The following is a 15964-nucleotide window of genomic DNA, read 5'->3' as shown; positions in this document are numbered from 1 at the left end:
CCGGGTGGCCAATAGGCCGCGGCGGAAGGGAAACGGGGCGGGCCGGCGGGGTTGAGGGACGGTAGGCGGCGAATCGGAGAGCTGGCGCAGCTGCTGTGGTGGCAGCGGCTCAAGTGGCGGTGGCTGTGGCGGCTGCAAGAGCTCCGGGCTCGGGGCTTTGGCGGCGGCGGACTGGGCTGCGCGGTGCAGATGCCGGTGCGCAGTCCGGGTTCCTGGGGCGGCGCGTGTAAGAATCCAGGGGGTGCGAGGGCGCCCCGAGGGAGAGGGCAGGGGTCGGGGGTCAGAGGGTGCCGGAGTAGGGGTCGCGGCTGAGCACCGGGTGTGGGTGGTGGACGGGGTGGACTCACGGGGACTCGGGGAAGTCGCCGCCGTGCTGCTTCCCTCCTTCCCGGGCTGGCGCTTTGCACCCCTGTCGCCCCCGGCTTCCTAGGGCGACCCCCGCGTGGGGACCCCCGTGAGAGCCGGGAGCACCTCGCGCTGGCGCGGGCGCTCCTGCCTCTTCCCTTCTCAGCCCTCTCACCTCCCCGCAGTCCTCAGGTGACCCCACGGGGGACTCGTGTCCGGGGCAAGCTGCCCCAGCGGACGGACGATGTTGGCCAGCTCAGTGTCCCCTGGACCTTTCCCCAGGGGTGACCTTCCGGGTCCTCTGTAGAGGGAGAGTCAGAGCCTGCGGAAGGAGCAGTGGGCTAGCACTCGGGAGTCCTGAGTTGCAGCTCTGCCAGTGCACTGTGTGACCTTGGGCCATTCCCTTCCCCTCTCTGGACCTCATTTTTCTCTCTGCAAAATGATGGGTTTTGAATTCCAGTTGGGGAACTGGTTCTGGGAGTAAACGGCAATGTTTGAGCAGGGAGGATCCCTGAATTCAAACTGCCTGAATTGAAATCTGGCTGCTGTGACTTTTCTTGCTAATTACTTAGGAGGGGCAAGTTGACCCACCTAAGACTCAGTTTCCTCATCTGTAAAGTGGGGATGTTAGCTGAGATAGAATTGGTCAACAGCAGTTCTCTCCACATTTTGAGCCACATAGTTCTTTTTATGGGTGCGTGGGGTCTCAGCTGTGCATCGTAGGATGCTTAGTGGCACCCTGGCCTCTGCTTACTAGCAAGCACTCCCAATTTATGCCAACCCAAATGTCTCCAGACCTTGTTAGTGTTCCCTGGGCCCAGATCACCCCAGCTGAGAGACATTGAGCTAAGCCACCACATGCATGTTTTAAACAGCTAGAACATAAACACCACTAGCTGTCATGATACTAATGACAAAGTTCAGAAACCTCTTCTTGGAGGGTTAATAGTCTCCTGTCTTCAAAGTAAATACTGGAGAGATAATTATCAAAGCTGAGTAATGTCTACAAGGAAGTCCCTTTATATAGTCTCTACTTTTGTTTGAGAATATGCTTGGTAAAAAGTTAAGCCAGAGGAACTGGGGTTGTGGCTCAGTGGTAGAGTGTTTGCCTAGCACATGTGAGGCACTGGGTTTGATCCTCAGCACCACATAAAAATAAATCAAAGGTATTGTGTTCATCTACGACATATATAACACAATACCTTTATATATATACATGAGTTAAACCAGAGACTGAAGATGTAGCTCAGTGGTAGAACATGTGCTTAGCCCTGCACCAGAAAGAAAAAAAGATAAAAGAAATGTTGAACCAAGCCAAAATGAAGCCTGATTCTTAAGACAGCCTAATACTAGGTCGGGTCTCATCCGGGATTTCCCCTTCTGCCTCCCTTGAGTGAGATTTAAAAGCACACAACCCGCAGATCTGGGGAAACTTTTAAAAATCTTGTCACAGGAAGTCTTCCGGGCAGGGAGCTACAGGCTGAGTGGTCTACTTCTGCTACCCTGTTTTAGAAGGATGTGCTGTTCCCCTGTGATGCACAGGGATCTGCTTGGAGTTATTTGGATGATTCATTAAAGAAAATTGCCCAGTTGCCCTTCGGTGGGCCCTTTGGAGGCCAAGTGGTTTGAACTCAGAGGCCACAGTCTGAGCAAGGATCCTGCTGCTGTTTTCAAGTTCAAAGGTCTTTAGACGGATCTGCTGAGTCTTGGCATTTCTTTTGGCCCTCCTAAGCGGAAATGGGGATGTATAAATAGAAACTCTAACAGGCCAGTTCTGAGTGTTTTGAGTTGGGAGTTAGGGATGAGCACTTCCGCTGAATGATATGGACATCATTTAGAAAAATATTACTCCTCCCTTTTCTTTCCTCCTCTAACACCTAACCCTCAGGAGCACAGTGCCTGTCTGAGAATGAGGTGTGCTGTTTACCACCATAGTCGAGATGATCTTGGGAGTGTGTGTGCGTGCCTCAGAGGCTGCTGAACAAAGCCAAGGTGGAAGTTGTTAATTAAAAGAAAAAAAAAAAAAGGAAAAAAGATAAAGGCAACTGTAGATGACCCGTTGTGCTAACTTTTCACTGGTCATTGTAGCCTCCTGGGAATACAGGCCTCAGGTCAGGTTGTGGGTTCAAAGCGTGGCTTTCTCGCTGTGTATTCTTAGACACGTTACTTAACCCCTCTGTGCCCTTCTGCAACTGGCATAATAATTGTACCTATTCTTGGGGTGATGATGAGGTTTCAGTTGGCTTTTACTTATAAATTGCTGGTAGACTCCCTAGTACACAGAATATACTCTACAAGTATTAAGTACTAAGTATTTTTTTTTTTTTTTTTTTTTTTTGTCTTCAAAATCTTTACAAAACTCACACCCAGCCAAGTGTGAAGCAGGGTGGAGGTGGAACGGATCAGCCTTAATCTCACTCTCCAGATGTAATTCCCCTAACTTCTGTTTTTATTCTCGCGGCTGCTCTTCCCCACATCGGAAAGCGATTATACTTTCTCTACTAATTTTAAAATGAGGTAATAGTTCATGTACCGAACGCACCTCCCCATTTACGAGTCTACGAGAGGCGGGGTTTTGTGCGTAGCCCCAGGGTCGTGCCGCCGTCCCCACACGGAGACCCAGGACGCGTTCGTCAGCTCTGGCTGTGTTTTAATCATCCTCTTTTCTTATCCTGCACACCCAGGAGATGCCTCTGATGGAGGAGTGTCTGAGAAGCACCTTCGGGCCAGTGGCTTTGAAAGAGCGACAGTGTAAAGCCCTGGACGCTGCCTCCTGAGGACTGCGGGCGAGGAGGTCATGGCTGTGAGTCTAGAGGATGACGTGCCCCTCATCCTGACCTTGGACGAGGGCGGTGCTGCTCCGCCGGCTCCGACTGACCACCTGGGCCAAGAGGAGCTGCCCTGCAAACGTAAGACCAGGCTCCGGGCGGCGGGGACCGCGGCTCCTGGGTGTCGGGGTGACGGGTGACGTGAGCTTTGGTCTGCCAGGACGGGCAGGTGCCCTGTCACCTGGCCCCAGGGCTGAGGCTTCCGAGGCCACACCCCCACCTTTGTCCATGGCTGGGGGTCTGTGTGCCTCCTGGAGGCTGGTGGGCTTCAGTCGCCCCTGCCTGACACCTGACGCGCCCTGGCTTTTTGTCCCTGGGTGCTTGGCGGGGACCTTGGGCAAACCTGCTCCTTGGCCAGCTTCCCTGCCCCACTCCTTGTTAAGAAAAGAAGCAGATCTCGACACCAGCCTCCGTCTGTCCCAATCTGGAACTGTTGGCAGGAGAGCGGCCCTGACTGCTTCTCTCGGCTCCGTCTCAGTCCCCACGTTGCCAGGGCCGGGTGCGGGGGACGAGCGTCGGTCACCATCCATTGATCTGAGGGTTTGGGGTTTTGCTTTGTCTTCCTCTGAACCAAAGCCTAGTGCAAAGTGAACCCCAGAGAGGTGGCGAGCTTTAAATTTTTAAAATTTTAAGTGAGTGTCTGGCAGAACGAGAGGCCTTAAAATCCTTTCTGGTCCTGGTCCCGAAGGCATCTGTTTTGTCTGCGCAGGCCGTGGGCTCCAGGGAGGCTTAAAATAACCAGCCTTTCCTGGAGGTCCTCAGACGTCAGGGCCTCCTGAGCCAGCGGAGACCGTCTGCCCTTGTTCCCACTTGCAACCAGGGTGGCACGAGCTGGCTGTCCCATCTCCTTTGTCCAGAGAAGATGCAGCTGGGTGGCGGGAGCTCAGCCACCCCTGGGAAGGGAAGGAGAGCAGAGTCCTAACCCCGGGAACAGGCCTCTCTTTGCTGCAGCACGGTCACCCCCATTTGGGGTGGCGCAGCTGGCCTCTCCAGGAGGGTCAGAACAGACCCCAGATCCCCGTCAGCACCACCTGGTCCAAGAAAGCAGTGGCTGCGATTTCTGGCTTTTGGCTGTTTTCTCCCTAAGATCCGCTCGCTGGGTGCAGTGTTAGCGCTGTTCTAGGAGTTGGAAGCCAGGGCTCAGGGAAGTCAAGTAACTTTGCCGAGGCCCCGGAGCTGGCGAGTGGTTGAGCAGAGATGTGAACTTCGGACCGTCTGACTTGGGTTTCTTCCCTTCTCCCCCCATTCCTCCTCCTCTTCCTGCTCCTTCCAATCCTTTTCTTCTTTTTTTCTTCATAAGCTTTTAATAAATGTGAGTGCAAATCTTTAGCCTTTCTTTAAAAAAATTTTTAAAAATTCGTACATATGCTCTACCAGCCTGGGGGTCAAACCCAGGGTGTAGTAGGTGCTGGGCTCTTAGCATCTGTAAATGTCATCTCATCAGATAATCTCAGGTGGTCATTGCTGTCATCTCTCTGTGAGCTCTGGAGGAGGGGACGAGGTAACTTGTCCAGGCACGTCCGGTTGGAAGCAGCCATGCCTCCTGGTCGTGGCACCGACTTGGCCTCAGCGGGGACACCTTCTGGCCAGGGAGGCCGTCCCTGCACCAGGGAGTGGACTGGAAGGTGGGGGCATGCGGGGGCTGGGGCCTGCAGTCGCGTCCAGCTGTCCTGCGGGATCAAAATGGGAAGATCAACCCAGTTCCCCGTGGAGCTCAGACTTTGAACTGGGGTCGGAGCTCGATGAGGGGAAGTAGGCCAGCGAGACAGTGGGGGCCACGGCGGGCTGTTGTTGCCGTGCTGAGGTTGGCGGCTTGTTTGATTTGTTTCTCAAGAACACGGAAAGATCCCAACCTCTGGGACGTGGCATTTCTGCGGTGCATTAGAGCCTCAGTTTCCCCTCTCTCTCTTTCTGGGTCATTTGCTAAAGCCTAAGAGCCGTGGGCTTTGCCCCTGGGCCTGACTGGTGAAGGGCGGGGCTTCCCCAGGGACAGACTTGCCAGGAGGCCGGCTCTTCCTGGTGAGGGCCTTGTTGCCTCGCCTGACTTGGCCCTGGCCTTCCGCCTGGCCCGCGTCCCGCTCTCTGGACGCTCAGTCCGAAGCAGAGGCAGCCTGGCCATCTCCCTGTCTGGAAGCTCATCAGGACCTTCCCACCCTACAGGATGCAGCCAGGCTCTCCCGCTGGCCTGTGGGTCCTTGTGTGTTCACCGCCCCCTTGCCTGGCCGTTTCCTGCCCTGCCCCATGATGTCACACTGCCTTCTTAAAGCCCTGCTCCTCGCTGGGGCCGGGAGTCGTCTGGAATGCCTTACAGCTGCCGCTCCGGTCCTGTCTCGGAGGGCCTCATGTCTTGGAGGGTCTTTGAAGCCGCGCCTGAGCTCCCTCCCCTTCCCGGCAGAGCCGGTCACTCAGGGCCCTTTCCTGCCTTGCTGTCCCGAGCAGCCCGCCCTGTGGCGATTGCTGCCTAGCCGTCGGTCACCTGCAGGGCCCCGCATCTCTGGATCTCGCAGCTCAGCACCTACGGCGCCTGCTTCTGCTCGGTCAGCCTGAGGAGCTGGCTTGCTGGGCTTGGGCTGCGGGGGACCTGGGTCAGAGGGGCAGCCCCGCTCCTGCCTCCTCTCCTAACCCGCAGGCCCCGTCTCCTCGGACCCCAGCATCAGCAGTCCACGACTGAACCTCGAGGTCCTGAGGACAGAGGCCGTCCCTGGGATGGGACACCGTGGCACGGGTCATGAGAACCAGCGGACCCCCACGGTGTGAGCCCAGGTCCACCTGGGCGTTTGTCCTGCTGTGACTGTGAGGACTTCCAGGCACACACCTGCCTGCTCCTGCTCAGGCTGCCCAGGGGCCTCCGGGTACCCCCAACGAGGGGCGCGACGACAGACATGTTTCCCTGCGGTCTGGAGGCTGAAGCCCGAGGTCCCGGAGGCGCAGGGTTGGTTTCTCCAGAAGCCTGGTTCTTGCTGAGTCCTCGGCCCGTCTGTGTCTGTCTTCTGATAAGGACTCGGTCGTGGTGGTCAGAGCGGCCCGTGTGACCTCGTCGCACCTCCTGACCTCCCTGGGACCAGCCTCCAGATGCAGCCTCATCCTGAGGTGCTGGAGCTTGGGGGCTGAGGGGACACGGTTGAGCCCATGACACTGTCAGATGCAGGTCCCAGGAGTCCAGTCTCGCCCGTGACTTCTCCCTTGAGGAAAGTGGACGCGTGCATTTCCTCATCCTGGGGACAGGTTGGGGTTTGGCCCGAGGTGTACACACCCCTGGGCTGTTCAAGCGGCTGCTCCCGGGCGACTCGCAGGGGCCGTGGCGGCGGGTTGATACTGGAGGCCGGTGGGAGCAGGGCCGTTTAGAGCCGGAAGTCGGGAGCGACCGCGCAGCCGTCCTGGCCCTGGCATTCGGCAGGCGGCTCAGAGACAGCCGCGGTCCACAGCCGCATCACCTGGATCCTTGGCGGGCTGGTGGGCCCTGCGGGGGTTTGCCAGGGAAATTCTGGTCATGCCCAGCCTGTGCCATCGACCCAGCCGCCCTGAGATGGCCTGTCCTGTAGCCCATGCCTTCCCTGGATGAGGAAGGGGCTAGGGGTTAGGCGGTGGCTGGGCTGGGGCAGGGTGCTGGCTCTCGTGGTTCTGGGTTGTTCCTGGTTTCCAGGTGACACGCCATTCAGGGATAAGGCCACGGCGACAGAGCAGGGAGCTCCCCGCGTCCACCACCCTGCTCCACTGGACACCTGGGGTGCCATTGGGTGTTGCCTAGGATACTGGGCAGTGTCTGCGGGGGGGTCGCTGCCCTCTGGCAGGAGTCTGCATGTGACCCCCGGCTCCTCTTCCAGAATTCCTGGAGCAGAGCCAGTGGGCCCAAGGCTGGGTCAGGGCTGGGTCAGGGCTGGGTCAGGGCTGGCTCAAGGCTGGCTCAAGGCTGGCTCAAGGCTGGCTCAAGGCTGGCTCAAGGCTGGCTCAGGGCTGGGTCAGGGCTGGGTCAAGGCTGGGTCAGGGCTGGGTCAAGGCTGGCTCAAGGCTGGGTCAAGGCTGGCTCAAGGCTGGGTCAGGGCTGGGTCAAGGCTGGGTCAGGGCTGGGTCAAGGCTGGCTCAAGGCTGGGTCAGGGCTGGGTCAAGGCTGGGTCAGGGCTGGGTCAAGGCTGGCTCAAGGCTGGCCAGAGCTGTTGGGCTCAGCAGATGTGGGGAGAAGAGCGGGTGGATGCGGTGGGTCCCCTCCAGAGGGTGGCGAGCCAGGCCGGCTCCCTCCAGTCTGACCCGTGGCTCCTGCTCTGACTCGGCCTCCCCAAGGTGCTGGTGAAAGGGCCGGTGCCCGAGGGACTCGTGATGCTGTTGACGGAGCGGTTGAGGATGTGGGTTCTGGAGACGGGCTCCGGGCTCCCCGTCCTAGCCAGGTAGAGACGGTTCTCAAGCCTCAGGCTCCACATCTGTAGCGTGGGCTCAGGTGGCCTCAGCCAGGCAGGCTGCTGGCGCTGGGGTTGGGATCACGTGGTCAGCTCTTGGCCTTCAGAGGCCTAAGATCATGGCCGCTGCTCCGAAGGCCTTCCATGAGCAGGGCGACTGAACCCAGGCCCAGACGTCAGTCCTTTCTGCCTGACTTGTGACCCAAGGTGGCTGCCACCCCTCCGGAGCAGGGGCAGCAGGACAGCTGGAGACCAAGCAGCAGTTAGATTTTCTCTGCCTCCCGTGGAGGTGGGCATGTGGCTGCACTGGAGTCGCCCCCCTGGCGTTTTTAGGGCCTTGCCAGGGAAGAAACTGGGTATCGCCAGACGGTCGGCAGCATCGGTTAGAAGGGCGAGCGCCCAGCATGCAAGCTGGGACCCTGCCCCAGAGGCTTGAGCGAGTGCCCGGCATGCGAGCTGGGACCCTGCCCCAGAGGCTTGAGCCAGTGCCCAGCATGGGAGCTGGGACACTGCCCCAGAGGCTTGACGTCTCTCACTTCCACAGCCCTCCGTGCTTCCTGGGGGGTCCTGTCTGTTGCCCTGGGCTCCCCTGCCACGAATGCCATCTCTCCCCTCTGCGCACAGGAGGCTGCCGGTGCACACGGCCGTCACGGCAGCTGGCACTTCAAGATCGCCCGGGAGGACTGAGTTCGTGCGCTCTGAAAGCGCTTCATGAGCCAGAACTGTCAACAGCCCAGCCTCTGCGTCGGGAAGGGACACTGAGGGCTTGGAGGTGCCTCCCATGGCACCTGGGGGCAGGGTCCTCCCAGGGCTGCTCCAGATTAGAGCACCACAGCCCAGAGCAGAAGCAAGGACCGGCCAGGGCCACGGGGCTCCCAGGTTGCCCACCCCACTCTGAGCCAGGGAGTGGTGGCCACAGTGACCCTGGCTGGCGAGCCCCTGCTGGGGCCAGGCGGTGTGGAAGCTCTGCTGGTGTTCGCTGCACTTGGCCTTCCACGCGTCCCTGGGAGGGGCCCTCAGGTCCTCCTGCAGAGGAGGACATCGGGGTAGCGCCGCCCGTGTCTTCTGATTCCAGAGCGAGGCCCTTAGCCGGTGCCCCGCCAGCGGTGAGGCTGTGCGGAGGCAGGCGTGCAGGGGCGCTCCGTGGAGGCTGGTTTCTAGCTTTCTCCTTTTTTAAAATTACGCCCGTATTCGTGCAAGGCCTGCTCTTCCATGGCGTCGTGGCCGGAGGGCGGACAGATCGCCTCGTGGCGAGGTGCGAGTGGCTCACCAGAGGAGCTGGGGGACTCGGACAAGGGAAGGCCTCATTCCCCTGCTGGAGCCTGGCCTCCTCCTCCGCCTGTCCCCTCGCCAGCGTCCTGCATGGCAGTGGCCTACACGTCCATCATGGTAGTTGGAACAAGAAAATTTGGACTGAAAACAGAAATGGCAGAAACCAGGATCGGGGCTGGGAAAACAGGCAGAGGAGGGTGGGCTGGGGGCGGCCCGGGGCAGATTGGGAAGGCCCCTCGGGGGGCAGCGAGGTCGTCGGTTCCCAGTGGCCCGTGACCACATCACGCCTGCCAGGGGAGTGTCCGTGGGCTGGACAATCCACCTGCTCTGTTGCCTTTCACCCCGGCGCCTCTGCCTCGCTTGCTTTGTGTTGGGGTGCTCGGCTCTTGGGCCAGTGTTCCCCTGCCCTGGCCACCCAAGAGGCTCTGGTTCAGAGGAAGTGGCTCCTCTTCCCCTGGGTCTCTGGGGACTCTGCTCTCTGAAGGGGCAGCTGCCCCTGGGCTCCGGCCAGTCGTTGCCACAGAGGATGACAGGCTGACAGCACGTTTTCCAGATTTTTCAAAAGCAGTCAGAACTGTGCTTCCAACCCGGAATCTTCTGGTGTGTAAATACCAGCAGCTGATTCCTATGTCTTAAGCGTAGCTGCTCAGGAAAGCCAGCCAGCAGGCTGCCCCTCCACACCCCTGACCTGGAAAACCCCCATTCAGCCTTTGTCTCCCGTGCAGGACAAACCACTTCAAAGTACCGAGAACAGTGGCGTCAGGTGGGGCCAGAGCCTCTGCCTCCAAGCGCTCCGCCAGGGAAAGGCCGATTGCACTCGGTGCTGGGACGGGAGCTGGAGTGGGCAGGTGTCGGGCAGCCAGAGGACAGGACCGGCAGGACAGGGCCCTTCTCCCAGGCTCCTTCACTTCGCCTTTGTGTTCGTGAACAACCTTCCTGGAGGTGCGTGGAAGTATGAGAAGCGACGCCTGGGGAGGACTTGCGGCCTGCTCTGTGGTGACGGCGAGTGAGTAGCAGCACGCGGTGTCAGCCGAGGGTTGGCCACTGAGCCCATCCCAGCCCTTTTCATGTTTTACTTAGAGTCAGGGTCTCACCGAGTTGCAAAGGAAGTCGATAATCTGCTGAGGCTGGCTTTGAACCCTCACTCCTCCTGCCTCAGCCTCCAAACTGCTGGGATTACAGGTGTGCGCCACCGAGCCCAGCTCAGGCCTTTGTACTTAGAGACAGAGTCTCACCGGGTTGCCCAGGCTGGCCTCAAACTTGGAATCCTCCTGCCTCAGCCTCCAGAGCAGCTGGGTTTCAGGAGGATTTAGAGGAGTGTGGGGTGGGGTGGGGGGCGTGGCTTCCAGGGAAGTGAAGAAGGGGCGGGGGAGGCGTCTGCTTGGTTGGGGCTGGAGAGGCCCCCAGAGGGGTTTGTGTGCTGGCTTTAAAGGGGTGTTGACTGGACTGAATGCCTGTGGAGATCATCTTTTACCTATTTAAAAGTTACAGTTTTTAAATTAGGAAATTTCTTTGGGCCCCACATTTAAGAACTGGCCATGTGGAGAAAAGAGCTTTGTTGAATTTTAAATTTGTAATGAAGGCATTTTAAAAAAATTCTGTAGTTCTTAAATAAAACCACTAAGTGGCGATGAACAGGAAGTGAAAGTCTGTCCCAGAGAAAGGGCAGGGCAGGGGCAGGAGCCTTGGAGGGGAGGACGGACTGTGGGCCCTTGGGCTGGAGGGCAGGAGGTCCCCTTGCCTCCTGGTCCTGCTGGGGCGCTGGAGAAGCCCCAAAGGGCAGGGCTCAGCAACCGCCCTCCTGTTGCCCTTAGAGTGATTGGAGATGAGGGGCCAGGCAGCAGCCTGCTGGTGGCCCCAGGACATGGTCGCACCTGTTTTGTTTGCCCCAGAAGAAGGAGCAGAGGTCGCCAGGCATTTGTGTCCCCTGAGCAGCTTGGTCTGCCTCTGGCACTGCCCACCTCCCACGCTGCTCCCCTGCCTGGTGCTCTGTGCCCTTGAGGTCACATTCCCTGGGAAGAACTCTGGAACTCTGGTGGCGAGGTGCGCGGGAGAGACAGGAGAGCCAGGGACACCATACCCGGGGGGCAGTGGCAGCTGGCTTGTGCCCGGCGTGGGTAGGAAGGCGAGGAGGGCCAAGCCTGGGGCGCGGGCAGCAGATTGGGCTTGGGTGTGGTGAGTGCCCCACTCCGGGGCGAGGCCAGCTGGGTTTGAGTCCCGCGCTGCGTCTCCGCTAGACCTGGGGCAGCTGGGGACCGCTCCAAGCTCTGCCTTCCTCATCCGTGAAATGACCCTGTACCAGTTCCGCCTTGTGGCCGTTCTGAGGCCTAAACAAAGACAGGCCCCCAGGAAGCCCAGGGCCCCTCGGCCCTTTCCCTCACACTCGGCTTGGTGGGGGTAGGCGTTCCAGGTGGTCCTGGGTGGCCCAGGGAGGTCAGCCCCGAGGGCCGCAGTGCTGCGGAGTGGCCAGGCGGCAGCGGGATGGCGGGCTCTTGCCCTGGCCAGCTCCGGGTGCTCTCTCCAGCCCCCGTGGGGACCCTCAAGCTTGGACGCCCTGGGGATTGGAGGTGGGAGGGAAGCCACCAGGCTCTGCCCGGTGGCAGGACGCGGGTTGGCATCTGACTGGCTCCCTGACCAGCTTCGGGGCTTCCCCCAGGTGGGTGTGGGTCTCAAAGCCATCGCTGTTCCTGCCTCTTAGAGGGTCTCAGGAAAGGCCCCCAGGGGCTGCCTGGCCTCTCAGGTTGGGGACCCCAGCGCGTGGGCGGGGAGGGAGTGTCGAGAGAGCACCTCGCCCTGCCCCCCCCCATGCCCTTCCCAGCCCCCAGGCCCTCCCCTCAGGGGCGGAAGGGACTGTCGCTGCTTCCGGCAGGTAGTTCCCATGCAGCCATGGACCCCGAACATCCATCCCGACCTGGGCTTGACCGGGCAGTTCTCCATCCGCCCAGCTGGGCAGCGGAGGCCTAACACTCCCTCCTGTCCCCTGGCTGGAGAGCGCGTCCTCATGGCCACCCTGCCCACGTGGAGGATGCACCTTGGGTCACAGGTTGTAGAATGTCCGCTGCCTCCGTTGGAGCGCGTTGGCTGCGGGAGCCCCACGTTGCTGTGGCACAATGCCTTCGATTCGTGGTTTGGGTGCGGTGGGCGACCTCAGCTGCCTCACCACTGAGCTGCATCCCAGCCTTTTGGGTTCTTTTGGAGACAGGGCCTCGTGTTGCTGAGGCTGGCCTCAAACGTGCGATCCTCTTGCCGCGGCCTCGTGGTTGCTGAGATCACAGCGTGCTGCGCCGCCCAGCCTCTGTTTTTAAGGTTGAAGAACGAGGAACTCCGCTTTCCGGTTAGTGGAAGGCTCAGTTTGTTTGGTGGACTCCGAGGGGAGCTTCCGGTGGCTTTCCAGCCTCGGCTGCATTTGGGATGCTGGCACATGCTCCCTGGAGTGCTTGTGGGGGTCCCCCTGCCCCTGGGCCCATAGCAGGTCCAGGAGCTGCAGGCCAGGGCCCTTGACTCCACCCTGAGTGACAGTCCCCCTGGAGCCACGCTTGTCCCCTGGCAGAGGCGGCGAGCGCTGAGGACAGCCGCCAGGGGCAGGCAGTGGTGTTCAGGCAGCTCGTCCTCGGCCCTGCAGAGCGAGAGGTATTGGTCCCCATTCTGCAGGTGTGGGGTTTGAGGAGTGGGGAGGGAGCCCCCTGCCCAGGCAGAGGTGAGCAGAAGGGCTCAGCAAGTGTCGGGGGACACTGGGCCAGGCAGATGCGGGCTGTACAGGAGACTCTGGTGCCCCTGCTCCCGGTCAGCACCCTGGTCCCTCTACTTCCAGGCCTGGTCCCCAGAGAACATTCTCCATGCAGGCTGCAGTAGCACAGGTCTGTAATCCCAGTGACTTGGGAGGCTGAGGCAGGAGGCTCACAGGTTTGAGGCCAGCTTCAGCATCTTAAGTGAGACCCTAAGCAACTTAGCAAGACCCTGTCTCAAAATAGAAAATAAAGGGTCCAAGGAGGTGGCTCAGTGGCGGAGCACCCCTGGGTTCCCTTAGCACTGAGAAGCCAAGGAAACCATGCATGCTTCACCTCTCGGCCAGGCTCTCGCTGTGGGGCAGCTGCTGTTCTGGGGACCGACCCAGGGCTGTGTGCGTGCTGAGAGCACTGTGCCGCCGAGCCACACCCAGATCTTCATGATTTCGTTTGGAGACAGGGTCTGGCTCAGTTGCCCAGCCTGGCCTGGAACTTGGATCTCCTGCCTTAGCCTCTTGAGTAGCTGGGCCTACAGGTGCGCGGCACCGTGCCCGGCTTGGCCCAGGCGCGAGTGGAACGAGATGAAGTCATGAAAGACCTGTGCTCTGATCCCATGGCCTGCCCAGCAGAGGTGGCCTGACCAGGCCACGAGGAATCTTGCCTCAGTTGTCCTCCTGCCTGCCTGGCCTCCATTCTCGAACTTCCTCCCAGAAACCAGAACATCCTTCCAGCCTTAAAACACGGGGCTGTGCATGGAGCCTCATTTAATAAGCACATCGCCCTGTTTCTTTTCTCGCCTAAACCACCTTTGCTGCGGAAGCTCGGGGCCTGCTGCCCTCTGGCTGCCGGTGACCTGCGCGGCCTTCCGCTGCTGCACACCGAGCCCTCTTCTTGCCCAGCCCTTCCCGCTGCTGAGCGCGGTGGCTGTGTCCCGCAGCTCCTCGGAGCTCGCGGCTTCCACCCCGATCTGCTCTCTGGGCAGAGGCCCGCTTGCTCCCGGCTCCCGGCGAAGCGCTGGATGTGTGGAGTCAGGGTTTGCCCTGTGGTGTGACGATCTGTAAAGATGGCGAGCAAAGGGAAGTTCGGTGAATTCGATTAAGTGAAGTGTGGGCCTCGGGGCTGAGCTGGCAAAGAACAGGCAGGGCACGGACAGTGTCCTCCGGTCACGCACTGTCAAGTGGGCTTTTTAACCCTGTTCCTTTCAGAGGCCGCTCTGCCAGTTGGTGGGTTTCTTTCTGGCGTCTCTGGTGCCCACGGCGAGGGCTGGAAGGTGGTCTCGGCAGCTGGCTGTTGCTTCTGTGCTGATTTCTTGCACAGCTGGGCCTCTTTCTGGAAGTACAGGTTGTGCAAAGGCAGGGACCAGGTCTTGGGTACACATACCCAGGGCATAAACAGGCACAAAGTGACCTATTTGGGAGCGAGTCACCAGGTTCCCAACACCCAGTGTTCTGGGTAACTGTCTGTCACAGCTTAGGCCCTGGAGCCATCTGGGGTGCCGAAGAGGCTCAGGGACATGTGACCAGCTCAGAAATAGCCCGGGTGGGGTGGGGACTTGCTTCCCCCGCATCGGGCTCTGCTTCCAGGGCGTGCCTCCCGGGGGCCTGCGTGTCCTGGAACGCCTTGTGGGCGGCTGCCGATCCCAGCTCCCTCACGCTGAGCGTGCCTGGGCTCCGCCATCCTCGGCCGCCTGAGCCTCTGCCCCTTCCCTCGGCAGCTGCTGTTCCATTCCGTTCCATTGTTCTGGTTCCCTTCTCTCTGGCTGGAACTCGGCTGGGGCAGAGCGTCTGCTGGCTGATGGCTTGGAAGCCGTCCAAGCCGCCGGATGCGAAGGCTTTTACTTGTGGGTGGTCGTCCACAGGCGTGGCGTCTTCGCTCTGTGGCTCTCGAGGGTCCCCTCTTGCAGGCCCGCCTGCTGCTTGCTGTGGCAGTCGTCACACGCCCTGGGGCAGGCTGGGGGCCTCACCAGGGCTCCAAGTTTGTTAGTACCGACCCCTAGGCCTGCTGGCCCACGTGGTCCAGCTGCCTGTTCTCTCCCATTTCCTCTTGGAGAGCGGGCAGGGTGGCGGGGCGGCTTGGGGCATCTCAGTGCAGAGACCCGCGTGTGCTGGGGCGTGGCGCGTCCCCTGCGACTGGCAGCACTTCGATCTTTCCTCAGCCGCTGGGTCTGCACAGGAGGGTTGAACTCCTGCGCCCTGTCGCGGGAGCTGAGCTGCGCTGAAGGAGTCGTGAGCTCGTTTCTGCCCGAGTGTCAGTTTCTTTTTCTATGAATGGGGACAGGAGTATCTGCAGCCAGGGTGGAAACAGAGATTAAGTGGGAACTTGCATGTCCTGTCACAGTGCAGGGTGTTAGGGATCCATCACCAACCAAGCGTCAGCATTGCTTTTTTTGGTATCAGGGACTGAACCCTGGGGTCTCTACCACTGAGCCACACCCCCAGCCCTTTTTATTTTTCATTTTGAGACAGGGTCTCACTGAGTTGCTGAGGCTGGCCTTGAACTCGCAATCCTCCTGCTTCAGCCTCCCTTGCCACACGCCGTGCTTGCTCCCGCCGTTCTCTAAGATGTCTTCCTGGTCTCTGCTGCTGTTTATCGGTGGAACCTCTTCAGGACTGCCTTCCCCACTTGACAGGAAGGGAAGCTGAGCAAAAAGAAGGGAAGACTCCACTCCGTGCCTGACCACTGGCTGCCCCGGGATTTCATCCATCAGCCAGCAGGACATAGGCTTCCTTCCCGCTGTCACTTCCCTGTGGTGGCACCGTGCCCTACACCTTGCTCTGTGCCCAGAGCCACCCGCAGCAGCAGCAGGCTCAAATGCTGGGTCCAGCCAGGCCCTTGGGAAAGGGACCGTGTGTCCCCTGGGTTCTAGAGAACATGTGGTCCCTGCTTCGTGGACCCGTCAGCTGGCACATCAGCAACCTCGGTGCAGGTTGTCTGCTGACCTCTCGTGGGGGCCTGGGGAGGGCCGCTTGTGGGTCGAAGATGCCGCTCCCTGGGCTGTGGCTCGCATTCAGCATTTCCCAGGCGTCCGGTGAGGCGGGACAGATGTTTGCACAGGTGCCCACTCTTCAACGGGAAGCAGCGGGGCGTGTGTGCGTGTGTGTGCGCGAGTGTGAAGCCTGGGGCCCGCACTGCCGTCGTTAAAACGCCCAGGCGCTCTGCATGTGGCAGTGCCTGTGAGCTGGAGGGCGGGGAAGCCTCTGTGTCCTGGGACACCTGTGGCCGGGGAGCAGGCCACGCAGGGGCAGGTGGACACTCGTGGAACTGAAGGAGGTGCCGTGTCCTCCCTCACCAGGAATTCCTGTGGACATCGGCAGGCCATGCAGGCGCGGCAGGGACATGATGCAGTCTCCGTCCCAGGAAGGGTGACTGGAGGGTTGGACTGTGAAAACGATCGCGAGAGCTG

General features: G+C 60.1%; 1 protein-coding gene across 2 annotated transcripts in view; it reads left to right on the top strand.

Moving 5' to 3' along the window:
• The first annotated feature begins 51 nt into the window (after positions 1-51).
• The window catches only part of Tpcn1 (two pore segment channel 1), a 54063-nt gene continuing 38150 nt past the window's right edge, over positions 52-15964 (top strand). The window contains exons 1-2 of one of the 2 annotated variants that reach the window (XM_047560413.1): positions 52-195; positions 3030-3254. In XM_047560413.1, coding sequence (XP_047416369.1) covers positions 3143-3254 — 112 coding nt within the window. In that variant the 5' untranslated portion in view covers positions 52-195; positions 3030-3142. Of the gene's footprint in view, positions 227-3029; positions 3255-15964 lie in introns of both variants that reach the window. The other variant, XM_047560412.1, reaches the window with a different exon arrangement.

This window comes from Sciurus carolinensis, chromosome 8 (assembly GCF_902686445.1).
Source record: "Sciurus carolinensis chromosome 8, mSciCar1.2, whole genome shotgun sequence".
NCBI lineage: Eukaryota > Metazoa > Chordata > Mammalia > Rodentia > Sciuridae > Sciurus > Sciurus carolinensis.
This window is presented reverse-complemented; position numbering and strand designations above follow the sequence as displayed.